Source organism: Melozone crissalis, unplaced genomic scaffold (genome assembly GCF_028551555.1).
Source record: "Melozone crissalis strain CALT ecotype California unplaced genomic scaffold, PUWL_Pcris_2 ptg000004l_1, whole genome shotgun sequence".
NCBI lineage: Eukaryota > Metazoa > Chordata > Aves > Passeriformes > Passerellidae > Melozone > Melozone crissalis.
Window position 1 is genome coordinate 28113242 of NW_026535782.1, and position 23893 is coordinate 28137134.

A 23893-nucleotide genomic window follows, 5' to 3' on the forward strand; every position below is an offset into this window, starting at 1 on the left:
CTAAGTAAAACATTTATATATTGGGATTGGAAGACTGGTTGCCTTGAAATGATATTGTAAAGTGGGATATTATAGCTAAATGGTCACATCAGATATTATAGCCAAATGATCACATCTGCAAAGTTATTTCTGCTTGAAATAGAGCACTTGGGCAAAGGGAAAATACACAGCAACTGTGTTTCTGAGAGTGTGTGAGAAGACACAAGGATGGTTATAAAAAGCTGCTCTTGCAAGTATCTGTCTGCTTCTTGCAGTAAGTACTGGGATTTAGAATCACTTGTCTTTTAGATCTCTATGCTTTGCCTGAAGAGGAAGAGGCTAAGAACTGCTAAAAGTAGGGAAAGAGTGCTGTACAAGTATCTTTGCACGATAGTCTAGAAAATAACCTATTAATAGGTCAAAAATATATATCCACATCTTATAAAATTCTAATGGAAATTATTTGCTTTTAGTCCCCAGATCTTGAAGGTGTTACAAAGGGAAGTAGTATCACTGAATCCTGATGTACAATAGTGTAATGGAGATAAAAGTATTGTGGATAATCACTGAGATAGAATTTGCAGTTGACACTATTTATTTGCTCTCAGTTAAAACTGGGCCTTTCTGTTGAGTGCATAGAAGGGCTGGGGTCAGTCACCAGTGGAACTGACACAGGCATGCTCCAGCAGTAGGGAGAGTGTGTTGTTTGACCTGTGCCTTATTCAACATATGGGGCAGGATATTAATGCTTATTATCACTTATTAACACTTATTATCACTTTGCCTCCTCACTTTTCCTAGTAAGCATTTGCATTATCTTATCTCTCTCTCTCTCTCTCTCTCTCCCTCTCTCTCTCTTTCATTCTAGCAGAAATAAAGATTGTATAAGTTACAGGTTTCAGGCATATGAGTGTTGGGTGGAAATGCCTGCTTCTGAGTGTATTTATTGTGTTATATTGGAATTCAAAACTGGTAACTTTATTTCTCTATTATTTCCCATAGGGTGCAGCTCTGATTCGAATGTTGGCTGGCTTTATGGGTCACTCTGTGTTTCAAATGGGCTTACAAGTAAGTAAAGGCATTTCCATCTTTCTGTAGATGTGTATTTCTAGCAGTTTCTCTTGCTCCCTCTTTTTTCTTTTGAAGCTATATTTGCATCAATTTCTGGAAATGTTTCTTTACCTTAGGACCATCTGAAGTACCACCATGTCCCTGAAGCTGAATTTGATTGAAGATGCAGTTTCACCTGTATTTCTTGATGTATGAAGTGATTGTACTTCAACTGGTACACAGTTTTGTGTAGAGTGCCACATAAAAGCCACTTTATCCATATGACAAATATGTGAAGGACTAGCTGAGGAAGTAACTACTTCTCTTCACCTGCGTTTCACTGCTGGTCTAACGAATAATAACAATATAAGCCAGCTGGCAAATAAACAGCCCTAAAATGAATAATGCTTTTCAGATAAATATTTTGCCATGCTTTCCTCCGTAGCAAAATTCTTGAGCTTTATTTTTACCTTCAATAAGCATGGAGTGCTCTCTGCCTTAACGATGTTTTGAAAACTCACTCTGTCTTTTGAAAGAAATTTAAAGAGGTAACATTTCTATGGAAAGAGAAAGAAATTCAACATGCTGATTACCAAGGATGAACTCCTTTCAGCAATAATTCAGGACAAAGGAGTGTTTCGTAAACTATTTAAAAACAAACAAGCCAAAGCATAAAAAACAATGCAATTCCCTCTATTCCATTGAAATCTGCTTGAGTAAATCATGTTACAGGCAGCTGTGATTGATGAATTATGTATGATACAGCCTGCTACTTAGAAGTGTCCTTTAAAGTAAATTGATGTTCACCTGAAATACAATTATGCTAAGTTGGAAGGAGTAATCAATCTTATCTGTTCTTAGTAAGCTTTTCATTTTGAAATTTAAATAAACTACATCTAGGATCAGGTCATTTTTTAACAGAATAATTCTACCTCTAACCAAAATAAATTGGAAGATAAAATATAAACCAAAAATTAAATGAATGCATTGGTCATGTCAGAGAGATATTTTCTGTGCAAAGGCAATGAAAGGAAACTTGCTGAGGAAATGCAGCTTTTTGGAGAATTTACAGTACAATCAGGGTTTGTAGCATAACTTACTCATAGGACCACCTTGATCATTTGATTAGTTTTAACACCAGTTCAGATGAGATGAGAACTTTTTAAATCAGAAGTTTCCTTCATAAAGTCTTGTGTATGTCAAGGGTAAAACCATCATGTCATTTAACACAGTAAGACTTCTGTCCTTAGTCTAGCAAACTCCATATTCCAGCCAGAAACTTCTGTTTGGACAGATCCGTTCATAGAAGATTTCAGTAGCACTTTTTCCCAGTGGAGTATGTCACTCAGGGTTTTAGAAAGGAAAAGTTTTAGTGTGTACATCTTAAACTGTGTTTTCCTGTTTTCTTCTACATTTGCCTGAGAAATAACAGTGTGCAAGTTATCTTGAAATAGACTGAGAAAAAAGCTCAGATCAAAGAATAGCTATGCAGGGATTAATCATAATTACCATAAAGTTGTAATGGAGCTTTGGTTTTTGATTTGAATGGTTTCTTATTATTTCTGCTTTTCACTAGTTTGGCTCTGAATAGAAACCATTCTGTTTACGAATGAAAGTCTATGAAAAATCTAACTGTGAAAGTCTGACTAGTACAAGTCTTGTCATCAGTTCAGTAGGAAGATGATAATTTTAACTAAAATCAGTTTGAAATCCTGATAGATTTTAGATAGATTCCAGTTTGAAATCCAGATAGAGATTTTCCATGTGTATGTTTTCAAGCTGAACAAAATAAAACATGAAGTTCATAAGTTTTTCATAAGCTACAAATTATACAGTGGGAAATATCTGTCAGTCATTTAATTTTTTGCATTTTGCAAATCTAACAAAATACTGTTCCTGCACTATATATTTCGGGGGCCATATCTTTGCTAATGACAAGGGAAACCGGAGGATTAATTTACCCTTTCTGGGGTATGCACTGGTTTAGGCATTTTAGCTCTTTAGCTTGGTACCATCATTTGGGTTTTTGAATTATGTTGCCTTGAATCCTGTTTTAACATGGAACTCTAATATTCAACTAAATGTCATTTCTGTAGAATAGCAAAATTGAATACTACTACTATTTGTAAATCTCTTCAGATAACAAATATTCTAAAAATGCACTTGATGGTTCATTCCTCCTGTGTCATTCTAATGGCTTGCTGAGTAACTGAGTTCTAAAAGACCTACCCAGCCAGTTTTTCCAGGAGAATGCTGTGGGAAAAGGTGTCAAAAGCTTTAGTAAGTTTAGGTAGACAAAATCCACGGCCTTCCCTCATCCACAAAGCAGGTCACAGGAAGGGGTCAGGGAGGTCAAACAGGGCCTTTCTTACAGCATGCTGGCTGGGCCTGATGCCCTGGTTGTCTTGCATCTGCCATTTGGTGGCACTCAAGACAATCTGCTCCATGACCTTCCCTGGCACTGAGGTCAGGCTGATGGGCCTGTCATTCCTCAGAACATCCTTCCAGCCTTTCTTGTAAATGGGTGTCACATTGCCCACCTCTGGTTATCTAGGATTTACCCAGTGAGCCAGAACTACTGGTAAATGATGGAAAGTGACTTGGTGGGGCACTGCTGCCAGCTCCCTCTGGACCCTTGGATGGATCCTGTTCTTTCCAATAGACTTCTGTGTATCTAAGTGGTGTAAAAGACTACCAACCATTTTCCCTCAGATGTTTGGTGCTTTAATTCTGCTCTCTGTCTCTGTTGTCCAGCTCAGGGGGCTGGGTACCCAATGAACAATTGGTCTTACTATGAAAGACTGAGACGAAGAAGGCATTAAGTGCCCCAGCCTTTTCCTCATTCTTTGTCACAATGTTATTCCCCATATTCTGCCAAGAATGGAGATTCTTAGCCCTCCTTCTCTTGCTAATGTATTTATAGAAACGTATTTTTAATGTGTTTTACAGCAGTGTCTAGATAAAGTTCTACTTTGGCTTTGACTCTTCAGGTTTTCTGCCTGCATAACCTCACAATGCCCTTGTAGTCCTCCTGAGTTGCTTGCCCCTTCTTCCAAAGGTCATAAACTTGTTTTTGTTATCTGAGCTCCAGACAAAGCTCTCTGTGCAGCCAGGCTGATGTTCTTCCCCTCTGGCTTGTCTTTCAGTATGTGGGGATGGCCAGCTCCAGCACCTTTAGGATTTCTTAAATATGTTCAGCATTCCTGGACTCCTTTGCTCTTCAGGCAAAAACCCAAGGGGCTCTCTCAAAGAGTGTCATAAACAGGCCAAGGTAGAAGTTCTGCTGACCCCTCTCCTAATTTCTCCAAGAATTGAAAACTCAAACTCTGTCATTTCATAACTGCTGAGCCCAAGATGCCTTCCAATCATCACGTCACCCACCAGTCTTTGTTCACAAACAAGAGCTCCTGCGGGGCTGCTTTTTTAGTTGTCTTGCTCAGCGGCTCGGTCTGGAAGTTAACTTCCACACACTCCAGGAACCTTCTCTATTGTTACCTCTCCACTCTATTAGATTTCCAGTATTATTTCGATTCTTTTTAATGTGTTAGCTATGTCCTTAAGTGTTTAACAGATGATAAAAAAGAGTAATTCTGAGGTCTTATAAAGTAGCATAAACAAAAATGTGTAGTTCTTTATTTGTGTTGGATTTGTTTGTGGTTTCATCCAAATCAAGGCATGATTCATCATATTATTAAGAGCTAAAGAATTAGGGCTTTAATATAGGAGACACTACAACAGACAAGGTGTAACTTAACTTTGGGTTAGGGAGAGGAAAAAATAAGGTTTAGAACAAGAAGCAAATAGGATTGCTACCTTATTTGTTAATTGCTTGTTTTTTCTTACTCACTTGGCATGTGGACTTTTTAAATAGCAGGTGGAGACAGGCTGGGGGTGAACAATCCCTTATTTGTCGAAGAAAACAATCAATTGCATTAAAAAGCAGAGAAAAGTTGATGGAGGAGAATGAGATTCTTTGGTGGATATTTTTTACCAATAAATATAATCTGATGGAAATGTACAAATGTGCATGTGATCTGTAACAGTTTAGCAAACTGTTCTGTTAAGGAGTCTGAAAGGAAGTAAAATTCTGGTAGAAGTGCTTATTTTTACAGTGTAGATGTCTTTGTAGAGATTCATATCTGTCAAAAATAACTGGACTGTTCCTATGATGGTAAATATACTTGAAAGGGCATTTGATTATACAATAAAGCTGCATCCAAGAGACTAGTGAAGGCAGGATTTTTGAAAAGCCCTTCAAAGATATGATGTCTTGAATTATATGGCATTTCAAACAGGAGATTTAGTTACAGACAGAAAATTCTCACTGTACCACTCTGTAGGCAAAAGCAAAAGAGAATATATTTCTATTGGCTGTAATGAATAATTGAATAATGACAGTAGTAGCCACAGCTGGTAACACTTGCATATGAGAAAGTTACAGCTATTATTTTTGTAGAAAATGTCTAATAAATCCTTCCTTCTCACAGCAGGTGATTTATGTCTTTGTAAAGGCTCTGGCATCTTTCATGATGTGTAGTTTCTTATGCCCCAGGAAAATTCAAGAAGTGCACATCACTGAATGCCAGTACGCTTCTTACAAAATGGTGTTGCTTTTCAGTCAAAAAGCTATTAATCAGGTAAGAAGTTGGTTAGTATATGAAGAGGCTTGGTCAGCACCACTTGTTCTGATTATGTTTCTGATCTGTAAAAATTGATAGAGGAAGTAGGCTTTATCATTCAGTCGTCACTCAGGGTGGTAACGTGCAATACGATACTAGGTCTGTGTGAGATTTTCTTCTGTAGGTTGTTGTTCCAACTCTGTGCCTGAAACAAATGGTTTCTTACATGTCTGGTGTCACTGGATTACATTTTTGGGAAGATTTTACTGCGTTACGACAATGCATCTCTTCAAGTAATCAGTGCTTGGTTTTTATTTTTTTCAAATTAAATAGAGAGAGAAGTACCAGTGATTTGAATGTTTGGTAGATATTTTTTAAAAGGCACTTCCAGTGCTGTAATGAGATATATTTCTGCACTGGTTTATTTTCTTATATTTTGTTTGATTATTTTGGAGCTTCATCTCTATTACTGTACGTTTGTCAACACTGCATTTCATTTGCTGTGTGACAGCTCATTGATCACATAGATCTGTATCCTTTTGAACTTCACTTGCTGCTATGTATGTGTTCATCATTCACTCTGATTTAGTGCATCATCAGCAGTTTGAATTAGTTACTGTAGGAATCTCTGCTTCTGTGATAAATTAACTACTTTTTAGGCTTCACATTGTACATTTGGAGGGATTTTCATACAGTGCTTTGGATAGACACTGTCTCTTTTGGTGCTGTAGAATGGCCACTGTATTGGAACAAATTAGTTGGCCTTTCACAGGAACTGTGTGGGGAAGTGTGGTGTTCAGGCTATTAAATACAGCAAGGTTCAGATCTCAGTCACTTCCTAGTATCACATTGCTGGCTATGTAACCTTCCTTTCATCCACACTGCTTTTTCCTGTTTTTTAGACACCTACCATGTGCACGAAATAGTCATGCATGGAATATTTTCATCTATTTCCATGGTATTATATGATAATCTGTTTTTTACATAGTGTATTAAACAGTGTACCCAAATAATACCTATTTATTATATCTTTATTACCAATTCATTACAGTTAGTTGTTTGCTATCTTTAATGAGACATCATTAGAGACTTCTTTTCAAGACTTTTCTGTAAAAACATAAAAAATCTACAAAGACAAACAAAAAATCAGGCATCTTAGGATCAAGGTCAGTGAAGCAGTAAACTGCAATGCTACCTGCAGATCAACAGTGCACATGGAACTACCTGGAATCTTTTGCTCAGTCAAAGGGTGTAACTTTTTGCCACCCAGGAGGAGTCTCTTAACATCTACAGTACCTCTGGTGTTATAGCTGGTGCATTTACTAGATGTTGAGTAAAGTACTTTTCAGCTGATTCTGCACCCACCTCCTCTGGTTTAGAAAAGCAGAGTGTATGACCTTAGTGAACATCAAAGTATCACCATAGATGTTCTGGCAATTAACTGTCTGAAGTAGTTGTTACCAGTCCCTTTTGAGAATTGTCAGATGAAGAACTTGAGCATGTTAAAGGGAGGACTTCAGAAATCATGGGAAATCTCATAGGAGCTGACATCACTTTTTCCACAGTGCATGTCCTGTGAGATTGTTAGCATCTTTCACCTTTTTTCCCCCCTCAGTATGTCTTTTGCGTCTAATTTACATCACTCTGGATTTTAGTTTACATTTGTTAAATGAATTCAGCGTTATGAACTGAATTCCTATAGACTTTGACTTACACAGGTCAGTAAAAGACAGTAGGTCTGTTTCTTGCATAAGAAACTTCCATAAGTTTTTGTGTTGCAACATTTTTTTCCTTTCAAAATGTTAAAGACTTATAGCATAGTAAGGGCCAGACTTGGGTATCACTCCAAAAATGGAAATTCTTCCTCTGACTCCAAGGGTATTTGAGTATAGTGTGTGTAGCAAAATGCTAATGCTTAAAGGAAAATTGTGTTTGAAGTTGCATAATTTAAATGTAAAGTTTTTGAGAAATGCTAAAGTTAATTTTATTTTTCCATTCTTTTTTTACTTTTTCCTGTGTGTGCACCTTTATCGCTTTTTTAAATTATGCAAGTACCCAGTGTTTTCTACATGGGACAATATCTGATTCAGTTCACAAGGTGGACCATGCTAACTGAATTGTTCTTTTGTTCAGTAGTTTCATATGCTTCTCATTTGCTTTGTAGCCCAGTTCCTAATTGCTACATTCAATTTTCTTAAATGTCATCCAGTGTGGTGTCAGGGTGTATCACCAACAGTTAATGTAGAGGACAGAAACCTCATAGGGAAGAAAGGCATGGTGCTAGGGTGGAGATCTAGGCACAGAGAAATTGAAGTTAAAATTTACATAGGTGTGAAGTATGCAAAACTCCCAAGTCTTAGCAGTTAGGGGTCAGAAGAATTTATGTGTTCAAAGCACAGCTTCTACTGCCATCATTGTCAGCTGTGTGGCAGCTGCTCTGCCTGTGAAGACACCAAGGTGAGCCTCCAGAAAATGTTGATCATTCAACTAATATTTCTTTAAAGAGATTAATGAGAATGGTGTGCCTGTACATCTGAAGGGAAATTGGACCAATGTGAGTAAAATGAAAAAGAGCCATGAAATTTGGATATCTATTTTGAAACCCAAGAAGATATTCTGTTAAAATGTTTAGCACTATAAACCACTTGAGATATACAGAACAGATGTCACATCAGGATCAGTCACAGAGTCCAGCTCTGCTACAAATGAGACCACAGTGCTGTCCTGGTATGCAACAAGCTGATCTACAGACGCAGTGAGGGTATTTGGTTTATCTACAGTTCTACAGTTTAACTGTTACCTTTTTGAAAGCAGAACATTGGCAAGGCTGAACATAATGCACCCACAATTTTAGCAGCCACACATCACGTGTGCTGGTGGATTTTTGCCCCATATAACGTTGGTGCTCTGCAAAGGGAGCTTTTTCCTGAAATGGTGCATTAGCAGAATATTCCTGTTAGGTTATATTATCTCCTTTCCATCTTTCTGCTCTGCTTTATGTTCCTGGAGCATTTGGATCAGACAGTTTTCTTCCCGAGTTGTGGGAGTTGCCAGGAGAAGGGAGACATGGGCTCTTTGCTTTCTGCTTCAGGGCCTGAGTCTCCCTCTGAGTGTAAGCAGCTGTGAGAGGTCGGTGCAGGGAGAGAGAGGGTCTCTGTTGCTGCTGGGATATCTAAGTGATCAGTGCTAGGAAAAAGCATTTTCCTGAAACAAGATCATTTTCCATCTGACCTTTAGAGCTGTGCTCCAGTGCATGGGGTCAGCAGATGGAAGCACACGCTGATTAAAAAAAAAAAAAAAAGAAGTGGTATTTTTCAGTACTTTCTGGTGTTGACTAAAATTTTGGAGAGGAATTCTGTCTAAGATGTACTCTTTGAAGACAGGATTTCAGTTCACACAGTTACACTTTGCGCACATTGTAGGTCCAGCAAAGAACATAAAATGTGGTGAGGGTGGCTGCTGCTGAACCTCAAAAGCCAGCAGTGTCCCTAGTGCCTGGGTTCAGAGCAAGGTTATGGATGGTATTGCCTGCATTAGGAGGAAGTCATGGTGTTCTTCAGCTAGGATAAAATGTTAATTTGCTGTGCCGATAAAGCTTTTACAAAAAGAAAAAATTAGTATACACACTGTGTATAAACCAAGTTTGTTTTCTTGGAACAGCATTGCCCTTTATGGCAATGTTAGAGTCAGTCATGTTACAGATACTGCATAGCTATTCACTTGGTGTGCCTTCAGTGAGCTTCTTTTTGTTGCATATGAAATTCAGTTATGACTGTTTTCTCTTTCATTTTTATTATAGGAATTATTAAGAGAAAGAGTGATAGGTAGGAATTTCCAGATAATGTCAGCAGGCTCAGCAGCTATTTACAAAAATGTTTTCTTTTGGAATAGAATTACACTGTTTTCCTGATAGCAGCTCAGTGCCAGCCTTACCTCTGTTGTTATGAGGCAGCTCAGTGGATTTTACAGGGCACTGGAAGGGAATAATTTTGTGCGTGATTTTGCTGCTCTTATGCAATCAGAATTTCCATTAGCTCTTTAGAAGTCAGTGGGGATATTTTCAGAACAAATACAGCAGGATTGAACTCCTAGTTAACACGTTATATATATTGGAAATTAAATAAATAGATCAATCTACTTCAGTCTAGTGGAGGACATTCAGAAAAAAATATCCTGAATCTATGCTGGACAAAACATGCTGTTGTGAAAACTTTCTCCTCTTCTTTATCATCACTTTCTTCTCTTCCTCCTCCCTTTTTTCTCTTCTCCTTCCTCTTCCTTTTCCTTCCCCTACATGTGTTTAAAGCTAAGTTACTGTGGCTAGCTTGACACACATGTCTCCAGATGTAAAGGCTAATGATTTTTAAGGTGTCTATATTTTGGACAAAAAAAGGTGCAGCTCTAGGTACTGAATTGTGTAAAGGTGTTTTGCAAAATGAGAAACATTTGCTCATTGCTTCTCTATCTGTTATTCACTGTTAATGTGCGAGTGTTGCAGGTCCTTATGGTCTAGACACGGTGACATGCTTGCAGTAAGTCTTCTTGATTGGTTTATGGACACCTTTTCATAATAAGGAGCAATAAATTTTTTCCAAGTCTGGTGTTTATATAGAGAAAATTATTACAGAAAAGTACAGCAGAGATTTTGCCTGGTTAGCAATTCTTGGTCATAGTTCAGATTAATGCAGAGGAATGAGCAGCCAACCTGTCACTATTAGCATGTGCCATCTAAATATCTCTGGAAAACTTTCCATCTTTTTTTTTTGTGTGCACTAAGAATATAATTTTTGAGCAATGTGTGGTTTTAGGTTAAAGTGTATTATACAACCAGACAAGACAGAATTAAATGAATGTACAAATTCAGTCAAATGTATGCAGTTTGATTTCAGAGAGTGCTTTATTCTGTAGGATTTGTCCTTAGCTCAGTATTTTAGTACTGCTACCAAATAATATATCAAATACATTTTTCTTTAAAGCCAAGCTTCATATACTAGCAGGTTTCTCCCTGCACAGCAGATACCATCAGACTCTGCCATGCACTAACTTTGCAATCCTTCTAACTGTTCCCTTTAGACTTCACTTACAAACTGCTTTGCCACCACACTGCAACTGCTGCTGCTGTGTTTCAAAATGGAACCACCCTCCTCTTCATATTCATAGCTAAAAGGTGAAGTTGAATTTTACAAGGGAAATAAACCTCTCAATTTAATATTTCTCATATTATCAAGGATTCTCAGCAAAGCAGGATATATTTTAAAGTAGCTGTAAATTTGCTGGAATACAGATTTTTATTCAGTTTCAGATGCCCCATTTACATTGGGTTCATGGAGTTGCACTACAGAAGATTATTAATTGAAAAATTGAACTCTTTACAGTCACTTGAAGTTTTTCTTCTTGTGTTGGAATGAAAATGAAGGGCCATGTTGATTTTAGTTGGCTTATTTCTAATTTATAATACTGGTTTCTTATCAACCAGCAGTGAGTAGAGCAAAGAAAGCAATCCCATTGACTTAACGATGGCTCTTGCCTGCTTTCTTTTATTGGCTTCTCCTGTATCTCAGCCTGCATATAACAGGGCACAGGTCCTGTCTGGATCCTCTAAATGAATGTTATACTTCTAATACAATGGATGAGATATTCTCAACATTGCCCTAATTTTTCTCCCACAAAATCAATGCTAAAACTCCCTTTGGCCCTTATAATGCCAGAAATGTCAGTTCTGCTGATCTGATTATTGTTAGCATCAATGGGAGTATCATGAATTACAAAGGAAAAAGGACAAAATAAAATGCTATAATTATGTGGCCCATTCAGCATTGTTGGCTCCAGAGAGAATTAAGATTTATTTCCATGTGTGGTTCCAGTTTCACTCTTTCTGATTAGTAGTTATAGCTTGCTGTTTAGACATAATGATTTAATTGTAGATATTACATGTTGACTGGATATTTTCCACTTGCTGCTGGTTTGTCAGCATGATATCATGGTTGTACGTGAAAAAAGTCTAAATGCACCTTTTGGAAATTAAGGGCTGGAATTTCAGCTGATGTACAGTGATAGGATTCCACTGAGTTTCTTCCCTAGGATTTTATGTGTTCCCTGAAATAGTGACCCAAAGAGAAGGCAAAACACAGCTGAAGTGAACTTTTGTATGATGGATTTGAAGTATGTTGCACACCTTTTGGGCTTTTTTTAAGCTTCTTTTTACCTATTTGTGAGTTTGAACTAGAAGCTGGCTAAGAAGCTCCTGGTAGTAGACATTTTAAACAGGGTAATACAAAAGTTCATTCAAAGCTGCAGAGGGTGGGAATTATAATTGGATTAGTTGAACCTCATGGTAGCCCCATGTGAACACTTTAAAAACTGAAGTTAAATGTTATTTCCTTTCTTTGATTTCTTTGATTTCTGATTGTAGTGTTTTTATTAAGTTTCTGAGTTTAGTCTACTTCAGTTTTGAATGCAGCGTCCACACATGATTTCTAATGAAGGTTAACTAATTCACTATAAAAATTAGCTTATTGATGAGAAATGACACTACCAACTGTTACTTAAACATTTGAAAAGGACATTTGAGCATCACTTTTAGAGAAATACACTTCAAAATGAAATTTTGTTCCTCTTAAATGTGATGCACTGATAATATTTCTCTTAGCTATATTCTGAAATCACCACTGTGTATCTTTCTGTCCAGTCTCTTTCATAATACTTGGCACATACTTGGACAGGCCACTGGCTTAGGAAACCACTGTTCTGTTTTCCTCAATGCTGCCTCCAGCTGCTTGTTCTCCTCCATTCATGGCCCCCCAACACCACTTCATTTATTCCTGTGGAGTTTGGAGTCCTCCTTGGTAAACTTGATCAAGGAAGGAAGGCGTCCTTGGTGGGGAATGCTAGATTCACTCCTATATAGGCCATTTTGGAGTTCTAATCTGAAAAGTAGCATCAGAAACAGGGGCATGGTTCCAAGGAACAGCAAAGATTGTGAGACCTGCTTAGTCTGGCTGTACCACTAAAGTATCATCAAACTGTGATGCTCAAGGCAGATACAGGAATGCATTTTATGCTGTGATTGTAACAGATGTGATAATTTTAATACTAGGTAAGGGCTATCTACATAGTCAGGCCTGCTATCTGCAGACATTACCTTATATTCCTTATGTGCTTGCTATTTCAATATAATTTTGATGCTGCCTTTTTGTTATTTTGAGTTGAAATGTTTTTTAGTTAGTTAAATTCTTGGCTTTTGAGTAACTTCAGTTTTCATAGGAAGAACATTTTAATGCCATTATAGATTAGAGGATAGGAAGAAAATCAACATTTTTGATCCTCTGGTGGAAGCTATGATGAAAATGTATTCTATGACTCTAGTATATTCTGTATGTTGGCAGTTTCTTACTAGACTGCCTGAAAGCAGTTTTGGACACTTCTAGTAAGACCATGTTGAAAGTGAAGCAGTTGTTTGGCTTACTTGTCCAGGAAAAACCTGTTTTCCAGTTTTTTTCTTAGCTGGCATTGCAGTAGTGCTTTGACAACTGGTCTGATAACAGCTGTTCTTTCAGTTTGGAGGTACCTCTGCAGCTTGACTCACTGTACAAATTAATTCTTGACACAAATAGAGTTAACCCCCAACTAATTTGCCTTACACAGTGTTGACCATGACCAGTAAGGTGAATTTACCTACTCCTTTGTTGCTTGGCTGACTGCCCAGCCGAGAGGGTGATCACTTCTCTTCCTTATGGCTGTTTCTTCAGGATTAGTCTCTTGTAAAGCTGAAAAATACTGCAAATGTAGTTGGCTATTTTAACTTTCCTATTCAGTAGTCTTCCTCTCTTATGGGAATGTTCAGAGTTTTGTATCTTGCTGGTAGTCCTTTACCACTGGTTCTCACTCCCTCTTGTTTGTTGCTCACCTTTGCGGCCATGTGCACTACTCTGATCCTGGCCCAAGCTTTTTTATTTGAATGTTAGACAATGTTAAGATAATGTGTGATAGCAGATTTGATTTTAGCAGTGTGAAGGAAGGGAGGAAAAAGGGTCATGTTATAGTCAGAGTCAGCATCTGTCAGATGGTGTCTGTTGGCTTAAGGTTAGGTATATAAATTTCTAGGAAAACAAACATGCTGGATTTGATACCTGGAGCCTTAGAGACTGACTTCTACCTGAAGTAAATGTTTTTATTTGTAGTGTTAAATCTTCAGTGATTTACAGCAGTCATGTATCAAAGCACTGAACAAGAACATATTGTAGGCCAAAGGGAGGAGGATGTGTACTGAGGAGTAGGAATGAAATACAAAAAACAGGAGGTAGAGGCAGGTCTGCGTTACCTGAGCCTTGGGAAAGGAGAAAAATAGCCACAAGAACTGGGGATGAAAATAGTTTGCTACATTTCCCTCCCTCATATAGTGGAATTTTACAGTTTTCTTTAGGAGAAAAATGAAGTTTCTCAATCTATTTCAGATCTCTGCATCACTCATGTGAGTCTGGAGCTGTTCCTTCAGCTGAGCAGTCAGCTTCATGCAGATTAACTGAGAAAGGAATTTAGTCCTAGGTCTGATATTTTGGTTTCTGTTTATAGATGTAAAATCTCCCCTGAAACTAAGGCACATGTTTGGAGACTTACTCCTCCTTTATACTTGCTTAACTTTTTGGTATTAACTGTTTTGTATTTATCAGTCACTGCCTTTTGTTAGTTGTGAGCATTATCATGTTTGGATAGTGGGGTAGTTAATTTATTTTGCAACCAAGAGGCTTTTTTAATAGGCAATATTGCAAAGAAATGAAAGACTTTTCCCTTTTAAATAATCTCCTTTTCTTAAAAATATCTAATACATTCAATATCTGAAAGCTTAATCAGTACAGCATTACTGAAACCATCTTTCAAAATATTTTAGCATTTTTCACTGTTCCTACTACTGTTCAATCTATCTTCTCCAGTTTACAAGAAATAATTTCAAAAGCATTGAGCTTTTTAATTCTTTTTGGGGGGGGTTAGGATTACTGTTTGATAACACATTATACTGTAGTCTAAATCTGTTGGGATTTTTGGAAGGATCTTATCCTTTGGTTGTGCAATAAATGGACTTTGTTTTCATGGTATCACAGAGTCAGGATACTTAGTTGCTTATTTATTTATTTATTTCCTTAATGTTAAGACTTGCTAAAACATGTTAGAAAACTGCATTGTCTGATTAATTTTTTATTGATAGATGTGAATGGATCACATTCCTTTTTTTTTTTTGGCAAAGAGTGGCTTCATGTTTTAAAGTGAAAATATGAGGAAGACTATCACAAGAGGAAGCGTGCTGAAAATGTAAACCCAACTAATTATGTTTGGTTATGTGTTTTTGATTAATTTTCATGTTATGTGACAGTGCCCTAGGGTCTGTGACTTCTTCCTACTTTCTTCATGACAATGAAAAACTTTAGAGGCAGCATTACAGTGAAGGAGAATGGAAGAGTTGTAGAAGTCTTTGAGTCTTTGAGTTGTTAAAGAGATTTGCCTGCCATCTTTGTGCTCGCATACACTGTAGGGCTATAGCTGACAGGGAGGTGGCTAATGCATATCTTCATGCTCCAGCATACTGCAGTCAATGGAACAGCTTTTGTCAGTGGTAGACTTGCAAGTTTATGACGGGAAGCAGCCTTGCAGCCAGATGGTTTTGGGCATATGTGTTTATGAATAAGTGGCTTTAAGTCACTTTGCCTCCTTTGGAGCTGTGCTGAGCACAGCTTAGATTCAGACAGCTGTGTTTTCAGTGTCATCCTCCTTTTCTGTTCTGTGGCTTGCATCTCTGTTCTGTTTGCTTTGGTTTTTCTACTAAATGTACAGGCAAAGGGGTGGCTAATAATCCAGCCCTGGAGAATTACAGTGAATAAGAGCGTGTATTCTGCCCCTCTGCAAGCTGCTTAAGCCTTAGATATGTGTCCCCAGGAGGAAAAATGGATTCTATTCCTGCTTGTTCCATCCTTAGAATAGACAAGCAGGGTATGTATAGATCTTTGGCTCCTATTTTACTATTTCCTGATGTGTATTTGATGCTGATATGTCTTTTCCTTTTTAAGCTGAATGCCTGTCAGTGGAAGAGGAAGTGAGACTCATCATCTGGTAATGAAAGTTCAGGCAGGGTCAGAAGCTATCCAAACTACCTTTGGAGTCAGAAGCTCGGGTGGCACTATAACTTTGCAGCAGAGCTGGGAGTGGTTGGGTCTGGCAGAGTTCTCAATATAAAGGCTGTACACATTCCATAAAGATCTGTAAAAACACGAGTGGCTTGGGGAGAGTGAAGTGGGGAACAGTAATGCACTGTGTCTTCTAATGCTAGAAGTAGGAAGCAGCAGATGAAACCAGCAGACAGGCAGGTATTTGGAACAGGTATCACAGAACAGATCACTGAAGTGAGAAATGCTTTTTCATAAGGTATTGCAAATGCTGATTTGTTCAGAAAGCAACCAGCTGAATTCACAGAAGATAACTATTAAATGCAAGGATACTTATCTGCTTAGGATTTCTGGTTCTGTGAAGTGCTGGGTGATGGAAGAGCAGTTGTGGGAGGTACCACTGTATGCTTTTCTAGTTTTATACTATTTTCAGGTGTTTTCTACGGGTTATTGTTGAAAAAAATATATATGAGGCTATGAATAAGAGGATATTTGATGAGACCTGTTTCAGAAGCCTTATGCTCTTGTGGCTTTCGAAAGCACACTCAGATTTGAGATTGCAATGTCGGTTTACTAATGAAAGCCTGTGTTGATACACACTGTCACTTAGGACTGATTTTTGTGCATATGTTTGATACACTCCTAGTTTTATGTTGTGTTTATGCTCTTGATGAAACTTTCATGAAATAATGACAAAATTGATGATTAGGCTGTATGGTACAAGGATCATACCAAGACATTGTGTTTCTTATTGTGTATTCTTATTTCATGGTAAAGGTTAGGATTGCTTTTGTTTTTCTTTGTGAGCTAAACATGTTAGATTGGAGGATAATAAATTTTTAACTGAGTGACAAGCCACATTTGAACTGCCCAATCCATGTGTTGGGAGGAAAAAAACCAAACAAAACCAAACCCTAAAGAAAAGGAAGAAGCATTTAAACTCTGCAGTCTTTCTGAACACAAAATGTAGAAGTCAAATATAATGTCTAATGGTAGAGTGGTAAGCAGGATTATTGCCTGGATGAAGTCCTCAAGTATTCCACCCATTTTTTTTTGCTCTGTAATGATTCTAACAGCATCTCTCTGAAGGACCAATATATGCAGCATTTTCTAGTATTGCTTAAAATGTGGATTGTATATCTGTTGTTATTTATTTACCTTGTCCCACTTTTGTTTATTCCCATTTTAGCTTTCTAATTTGCAATTCAGCTTTTTTAGCCTTGGAAGCTATTGAATGTTTCACTGTGCCTTAAATGGTTCTGTATTTTTAGACAAAATGGAAACACAGTGTGCTATAGGGGCAGCCTGTATAATATTGTCTTTTTTCTGAGTTAGTCTCATGACATTGTTAAGACTCAGCACTGCATTTAAAGAGTCAGTGTTCTCATTTAGCCTTCTTAGTCTGTGATTAAATGGGAGTTGTTGTTTGTTTCACTATAAGTTGGCTGACAAAAGCTAAATCTGTCACAGGTGCTACAATTTGTGTATCAGAAAATTTGCTTTCCAAATACTAATTATTCCCAAAGTATCTTACTTCACACAAAGCACAGATAACACAGTCAGCAAATTTGTCCTAGTTTTATCATTGTGCAGTAAATTAGGGTTTGTCTTCTACCATTGTGTAAAGTGAAGATGGTAGAAATTCAATTGTAGGAGAGCCAGTTGATGTACAACCTCTGATCTGTGTTTTTCACTTAATTCTCCCAATCAAATGCTTGAAATGTATATTATTCAAATAATCACTGCTGAATTTCACTTTTGTAAATGAATGAACTGTTATCAAGGGACATGGGATAGTGGGAAACAACAGTGTTGTCTCTCCAGAAGTCATTTTAAAAAGCAAGCATTTTATGCGTGAAAGACCTAGACCCAAGCTGGTAGTATGCTTAAACTATTAATTTTGGAAGTTATTGTAATATGATGGAAGCTTACTGAGAATTATCTTTCTTGGGAGAACAATGGACCTTCAGCTATTGAAACTGTGGTGGAATAAGTGAAAGCATTCAGTTTAGAACCTCCTCAGGCTCTGAGTCACAGGTGGCTTGAAAACACACATGTAAGTTCCTGTGCACAAGCATGGAGTCAGATTCCTGTCATATGTTCTCCACTGCTCCCTGTTGTGGAGAGCCTTTGTGATAACCTGTTGCAGCCCTAGCCGCCAGCATTATGTGTTTTGACACTGAGGGGCCAGGATCTCCCTAGATAAGAGTTTTGAGTTCAGATGGACTATTGCTCAGTTAAATCTTCTGTAATTAATCCAACTGTCATCCAAGTGCACAAATTTTTGATACTAGACAAAGCAGAATGACCAGCTAAAATAGCAACTGGAACTGTCTTTTAGCAGCTTCTCCTTTCATTGCTGAAAATTACCTAGGAACCTTTCCCCAGATTAGACACGTATTCTAAAGATATATATTAAAGATATTTAGCTTTATATTATATATATTAAAGATATTTAGCTTATAAAATGACTTACACAGAAAAGGAAGAGCATTTAATTTTTAGCAACAATTTTTGCATTGCAAAGTAGCTTAAGAAACTGTTTATTTATTCCCTTAGGATAAACATATTGTGTATTTCTAGATTTCTAACAAATGCAAACATTGATGTGATTTAACTCCTAATAGCAGTGTTGCACAGCTCTAGTTGTTTGGCCTATGTATTTTAATACTGATTTTTATTTTTATTTTATTTCTGTAGGACTATTTAACCATTCACAAGTATGGCAGTGCAGCCAGAAATGATCTCTGGAACACATTGTCAAAGGTAAAATGCTTTAATCTCTTGCACTGCGGGAGAAATAGGAATTTGCTATGGTGTTTTTCTTGGTGAGATCAGGAGTGAATAGTGCATACTGAGATCTTCAAACCACAGAGCAAATATCAAAACTGATGCAAAGAAATTTCATTTGAGTTAAACTAGGAAACCATATTAAAAAGATGAGATCTGCAGCATTTCTATTCTTTGTTATGTTAGAATGTATGAAACACATGAAAGTGCTGAGCTTTGGCATTTCCATCACACGTGTCTGTGATTTTGTATGGAGTTAAGATTTTTATGAAGGACAAAAATATTAAAGCTTCAAAGTATGATGTAAACAGAGAACTATTTACTGTAATATTTGGCATGCTGTAGAGACTTATATATCCAGGCTTGGCTTGAGTTCTAGAATCTGGCCTAGTGCTCCACAATGGCTCATCATTTGTAAGATGAACAAAGTGTCCCTGAATTTCTCCCCTAGTCTGAGTCTTCCCCAGAAATAGACTGAGTGGAGGACAATGTGGAGTACAGTCAGAGAGTTTTGGCACAGGTACCAATTCAAGCCATACAAAACATGACAATCTAGTTTTAACTGTTGACACCAAAACTAGGATTTAGCTGGAGGTCAAGACATCTAGACAAGCAGGTGTATACATGTAAACTAGATGTCCGAGATCCTGTTCTTCTCACTGAGTCTTCAGTTGCTGATTCACAGACTTTTAACAGCTTTTACCTTAATTTATTCTACCTGGCTTCCAGCTGCCACCTGAGAAGCACATCTGTTGTAGATACAATGGTTCTGAAAGAATGTGTTGAGTGTTTTAGGACATGTCATTTGACACTAGTGAACAGGAACAACTGGACTCCCAGAAATCTAGTCAATATAGTCAGCAGAGCTTAGAAAGTAATTCAGTTGGCTAACCACTACATGATTATTTTATAATAAACCTGAACCACTGACTGTTGTCTAGAGACTTGAGATAATTGTTCAAATATAGGCAACTAGTGCCAGATTAGGTGCAGTAGGATGTTTAAGACATTCATGTGTGTCTAACCAATTTAGCATCAGATATATGGGGAAATCTCTGCTCTTCTGAAGTGGCTGGTAAAGGTCAAATGTCATTATTCACATACATGTGGGCAATTGAACCAAGTCCTATGTCTGTACTGACTGCTAATGAGAGTTGAGACAAGTAACATACAGTCAGGCTTTTAAATCTATGTCTTAATCTGTAGCTGAATGTCACCACAAGAAATCTTTCTTTCCAGCCTCTGTTAAAGCCTTGGGGACAGTTCTGGGCCATGGGAGGTCAGAGGAATGAATGTTGTCTTGAAAGAACAGCAGAATCTGCAGCTAATGAAGTGGAACAAAAATGAGACTGTATTCTGGTCCATAACCACTGTAGCTATACTGTATGCTTATATCTACTGTTGCAGCTAATAATTCTGTTTGCCTCAGTTGTAAATGCATTTGTTGCCAGCCCCTTTGTTCCTAGGGCAGTGCAACTGCAGCTTCAGTTCTGAAGACATCTTCTGCTTGTATTCATCAGAGATTGCTCAGTCTGTGATCTTGGACTGTTCGACAGCTAGGAGCATGTCTGTCGCTGCAGAACAAATGATGCCTCTTTCTCCTCATATGCAGACTCATCTCCCACGATGCTGTAGTATCTCTTTGTGTTTCAGACAAAAATCCACTTGTAAAACAGCATTTTTATTGACATATGGAATCAAATATGAACACATTAGTCCTCCATGTGTTCTAACAGGTGCAGTTTATGAAGCAGCAGGGGATATCTTGGTATACATAGCCTCACTTTGGATATAAGGGACAGTATTTTCAAATAACTAGTCATTTTGATTTTCAGAACAGAGAAGCACTATATTTTTAGAAATTAAGGCCCTTCAAATATGCCTTATTTTAAGTGCCTAGATCAACTAACATTGTGTCTTTTTTTACCTTAGCTGGTTAAGAATAGCTACCCTGTATTTCTGTGGCCCTTGTAAAAATCCTGTAAAGCAGGTTATTTCTTCTGTTTCAGCAGAAGTACTTGAATGATGTGGAAAACATGACTTGCTGACTGTCACTCTCCTCTCTGTTAAGATTACCCAACATTTATTTTAAAGATACACAGAGCCTTAAGTTCAATTATGTAGTGTCTGTGTGTTGGGTGTAAGTGTGTGTGTGTGTATCTGCATACATGTGTGATGGTTATTTTACCCTCCAAAAACAGTTTTGATCCTGGGACAAAAAAAAAAAAGGTTTTACATATTGATACTGCTTCAGTGTATTGAAACTTTTCTTTTTTTTCCAAGGCTTTAAAAAGGGTTGGAAAATCTGTAAATATCCAAGAGGTAATGGATCAGTGGACACTACAGATGGGTTATCCTGTTATCACTATCTTGGGAAATGAAACTACAGACAACATCATAGTCATCTCCCAAGAGCGTTTTGTTTATGACAGTGATACTAAACCCAAGGATCCTGCCCGTGGGGACAACAGGTACTTGTAATTCTCAATTACTGTCTTTCAAGATGCCGTAGTTGTTTAAGTAAGTATTTTATATGTGTAGTTTTATGAAAATGTTTTTTTTTAGAAATCTGAGCTTTGCTTGGGATCAATAGCCTGTGGTGATACTTTAATTTGAACTGTAGTAAAGTTGAGGCTAATTAAAAGAATTGGAAAAAAAATCCCCAGTTGCATTCTGACAATTCTCTGTGGCAGTGTCTTGCATCACTCATCTATTTCCTCCTCTTTTCTTTTGATTTTGTCACATTCCATGAAGTAATTTGGAATGTGATTGGTAGGTCTGATAGCTCTTAAGAAATTTTGTGGAATGAACCTCTTGACACTCATACACTGAGTAGGCAGATGTAAATATATATCAGCTACAGACCTTGCTTGACTTGGGAAGGAGTCAGGAGCTGAACTGGACCTCTGTAGAAGGCAGGGGGGTTCCAGCTCTTTCATTTTTGGAGGCAGCTGAACTGGTCCTATAGGAACTGTTACACTGTCTGAAATCAGCGTCCCTGTCTCTATGCCTTTTCATTTATTAGATTGTTTTGTTCCTCCTTCCATCTGAGTCTATATGCTTCCTTTATCCCAAAGATAAGATAACATTCCTGATTGATCCTGAGGAATCCTTATTGTTTCGAGCAGTTTTGGCATCATATTTTAAGGCCAAGAATGGCTCTTACTAGCTGATGCTAGAGAATTTCAAGATGGCCTTTGAAGTTTCTGTATTGACCTGTTCATGCTCAGTGTGAAAGAGGGCATACTATTAACCTGGAATATTCTGTGTTAGTTCAGTAGATTTAAATTGTTGAAAAATAAAATTTAATACAAAATTTTGGTTGACATATCTGGAGCTTGTAGAATATTCCTGTTGAGGAAGGCCTAAAATTATAGTAACATTTACTGGAAAGTGTTTAGAAGTTCATTATCTTTTTCTAGAACATGAATACTATGGAACTCAAACATGACACAGAGTAAATAGTTGTTTTTCTAGCTGTATTGGAACAACCTAACAGGGCATTAAGCATCTGTCTAAATTCTGGGCTGAAATTAGTTCCTTTGTGAAAAAGAGATTAAACAACTGAATGTGGACTATTGGAAGTGTTCATGACTCACAGCTCTGCAGCGGGAGAGAAATTCTCCCTTCCTCTCTTGAAAATTTCTTTTGTGCAAGTTTATATATGTGTAATGTAATGTGAGTGGATTTTACTACTCAGAACAGCAATTATTATTTTTTTTTATTTACTAAAACAGATATGTTAAGCCTTCTAAGTATTGTAGAGACTTTTAAAAATAGATTTCTTAGGTATTCAGTACTGATTGAAGTAACTGTTACTGTAATGTATGAGTAAAGACTGCTGGGTGTGTAAATGGTACCAGGGTGATATGGTGAGTTGACTCTGACTGATAGGGCTTGGCCTTGGCCAGCAGTGGGTCTCTCCTGGGGCTGGCATTGGCTTTGCTGAACATGGGGGAAGGTCCTGTTAGCTTCTCACAGAAGCCACCCCTGTAACACACCAAAACCTTGCCATGCAAACCCAATACAGGTGAGAATTAGACTTAGTTTTATTTTCATACATGACATTAATTTTTAATTCAAACTGTATGTTGTCATATGTGGAATGGCCAGGGCAATACCACCAGGGAAAATTCTGCTGGGTTTCTTAGGAGATTTTATTCACAAATTATATTACAATTCTTGTTTTTAAACATTGGAAATAAGATTTAGTGCTAGAGAGAGCACAGAGAAAGACATCCATGTGAGCCCTGCCAGGAATTTAGTACCCTAACAGTCAGTACAATACACATCTGTATCTCCTTTGGCAGGTCTCTTCCCCCTTTGGATTGTTTTTTTTCTATGCTTCCATTTCCTTTTAAGCACAAACAGAAAAGAAACCCCTTGCTCAAGGAAAGCTTTACAGATGGATTGTTTATTCCAGCCAGTTAGCAGACAGAGCTAATTTGCTGCTTCCCAGGTGAAGTTATTTGAAAGTCATGTTCCAGAAGTATAAATACCAAAGAACAGGAACCATATATATTTAGCAAAAGGGGAAACTTACCTCTGCCATTCACCTTTCAAAAATCATCCATCAACTTACACTAAAGTCCTATGGCTTAGTTGTAAGTTGGTGTCTGAGTGTTATAACACTGGCCATGCAATTCGTCCATGCACTGCCCACAGGCACATGTGGCTGGGTATGCACGATGGCCATGTGTCAATAATGTCATTTCATACCATCAAATTAACTAAAAAAAAGGTTGAGATACTAAGAATAAAGTTAATCTTTTAGTTGGTAGTGACCTAGATATATTTTAGTTGTTTGGCTATTTTATTTCTTTTTTTTTTCCCATTGCTGAAGTGACTATTGCTTCAGTTATTGTGAAAGCAGTAGACAGGGAAAATCACATTAGTGTGTGGTCATTAGATAATTTGAGATGCATTACGCTATCTTGGTTTTTAATATTGAAAGGGCTGAACTTGGTATGACATGACTCAGTTTTTCTACAGATTCACCAAGGGGAGAGATAGCACTGCTGTGCAGTGCAGTGTTCTGGCTTGTTCTGTGGCTGGCTTTGGTCAGGACAGTTGGCAAGGGTTTACTGATGTCTGCTGATGAGATCTATATATATATATATATAGATCTCATCAGCATGCAAGCTCTGTGGGTGTTACAGATCAGTGGCCTAATTCACAGTCTAATAAAGTTGGTGCTTGCCTCCCCGGCATGACCCATGAATTTGGGCGTTGGACTCATGTCTCCCTGGAGAGCCATAACAGGCGCTGTAAATAACGGAGAGCAAATGGTATTTATGCCAC

At 37.6% G+C, this 23893-nt stretch overlaps 1 protein-coding gene across 1 annotated transcript in view; it reads left to right on the forward strand.

Moving 5' to 3' along the window:
* Positions 1-23893, forward strand: part of TRHDE (thyrotropin releasing hormone degrading enzyme) — a 202624-nt gene that overhangs the window by 112315 nt on the left and 66416 nt on the right. The window contains exons 7-9 of the mRNA XM_054271588.1: positions 982-1047; positions 18503-18568; positions 20876-21063. Coding sequence (XP_054127563.1) covers positions 982-1047; positions 18503-18568; positions 20876-21063 — 320 coding nt within the window. The remainder of the gene's footprint in view (positions 1-981; positions 1048-18502; positions 18569-20875; positions 21064-23893) is intronic.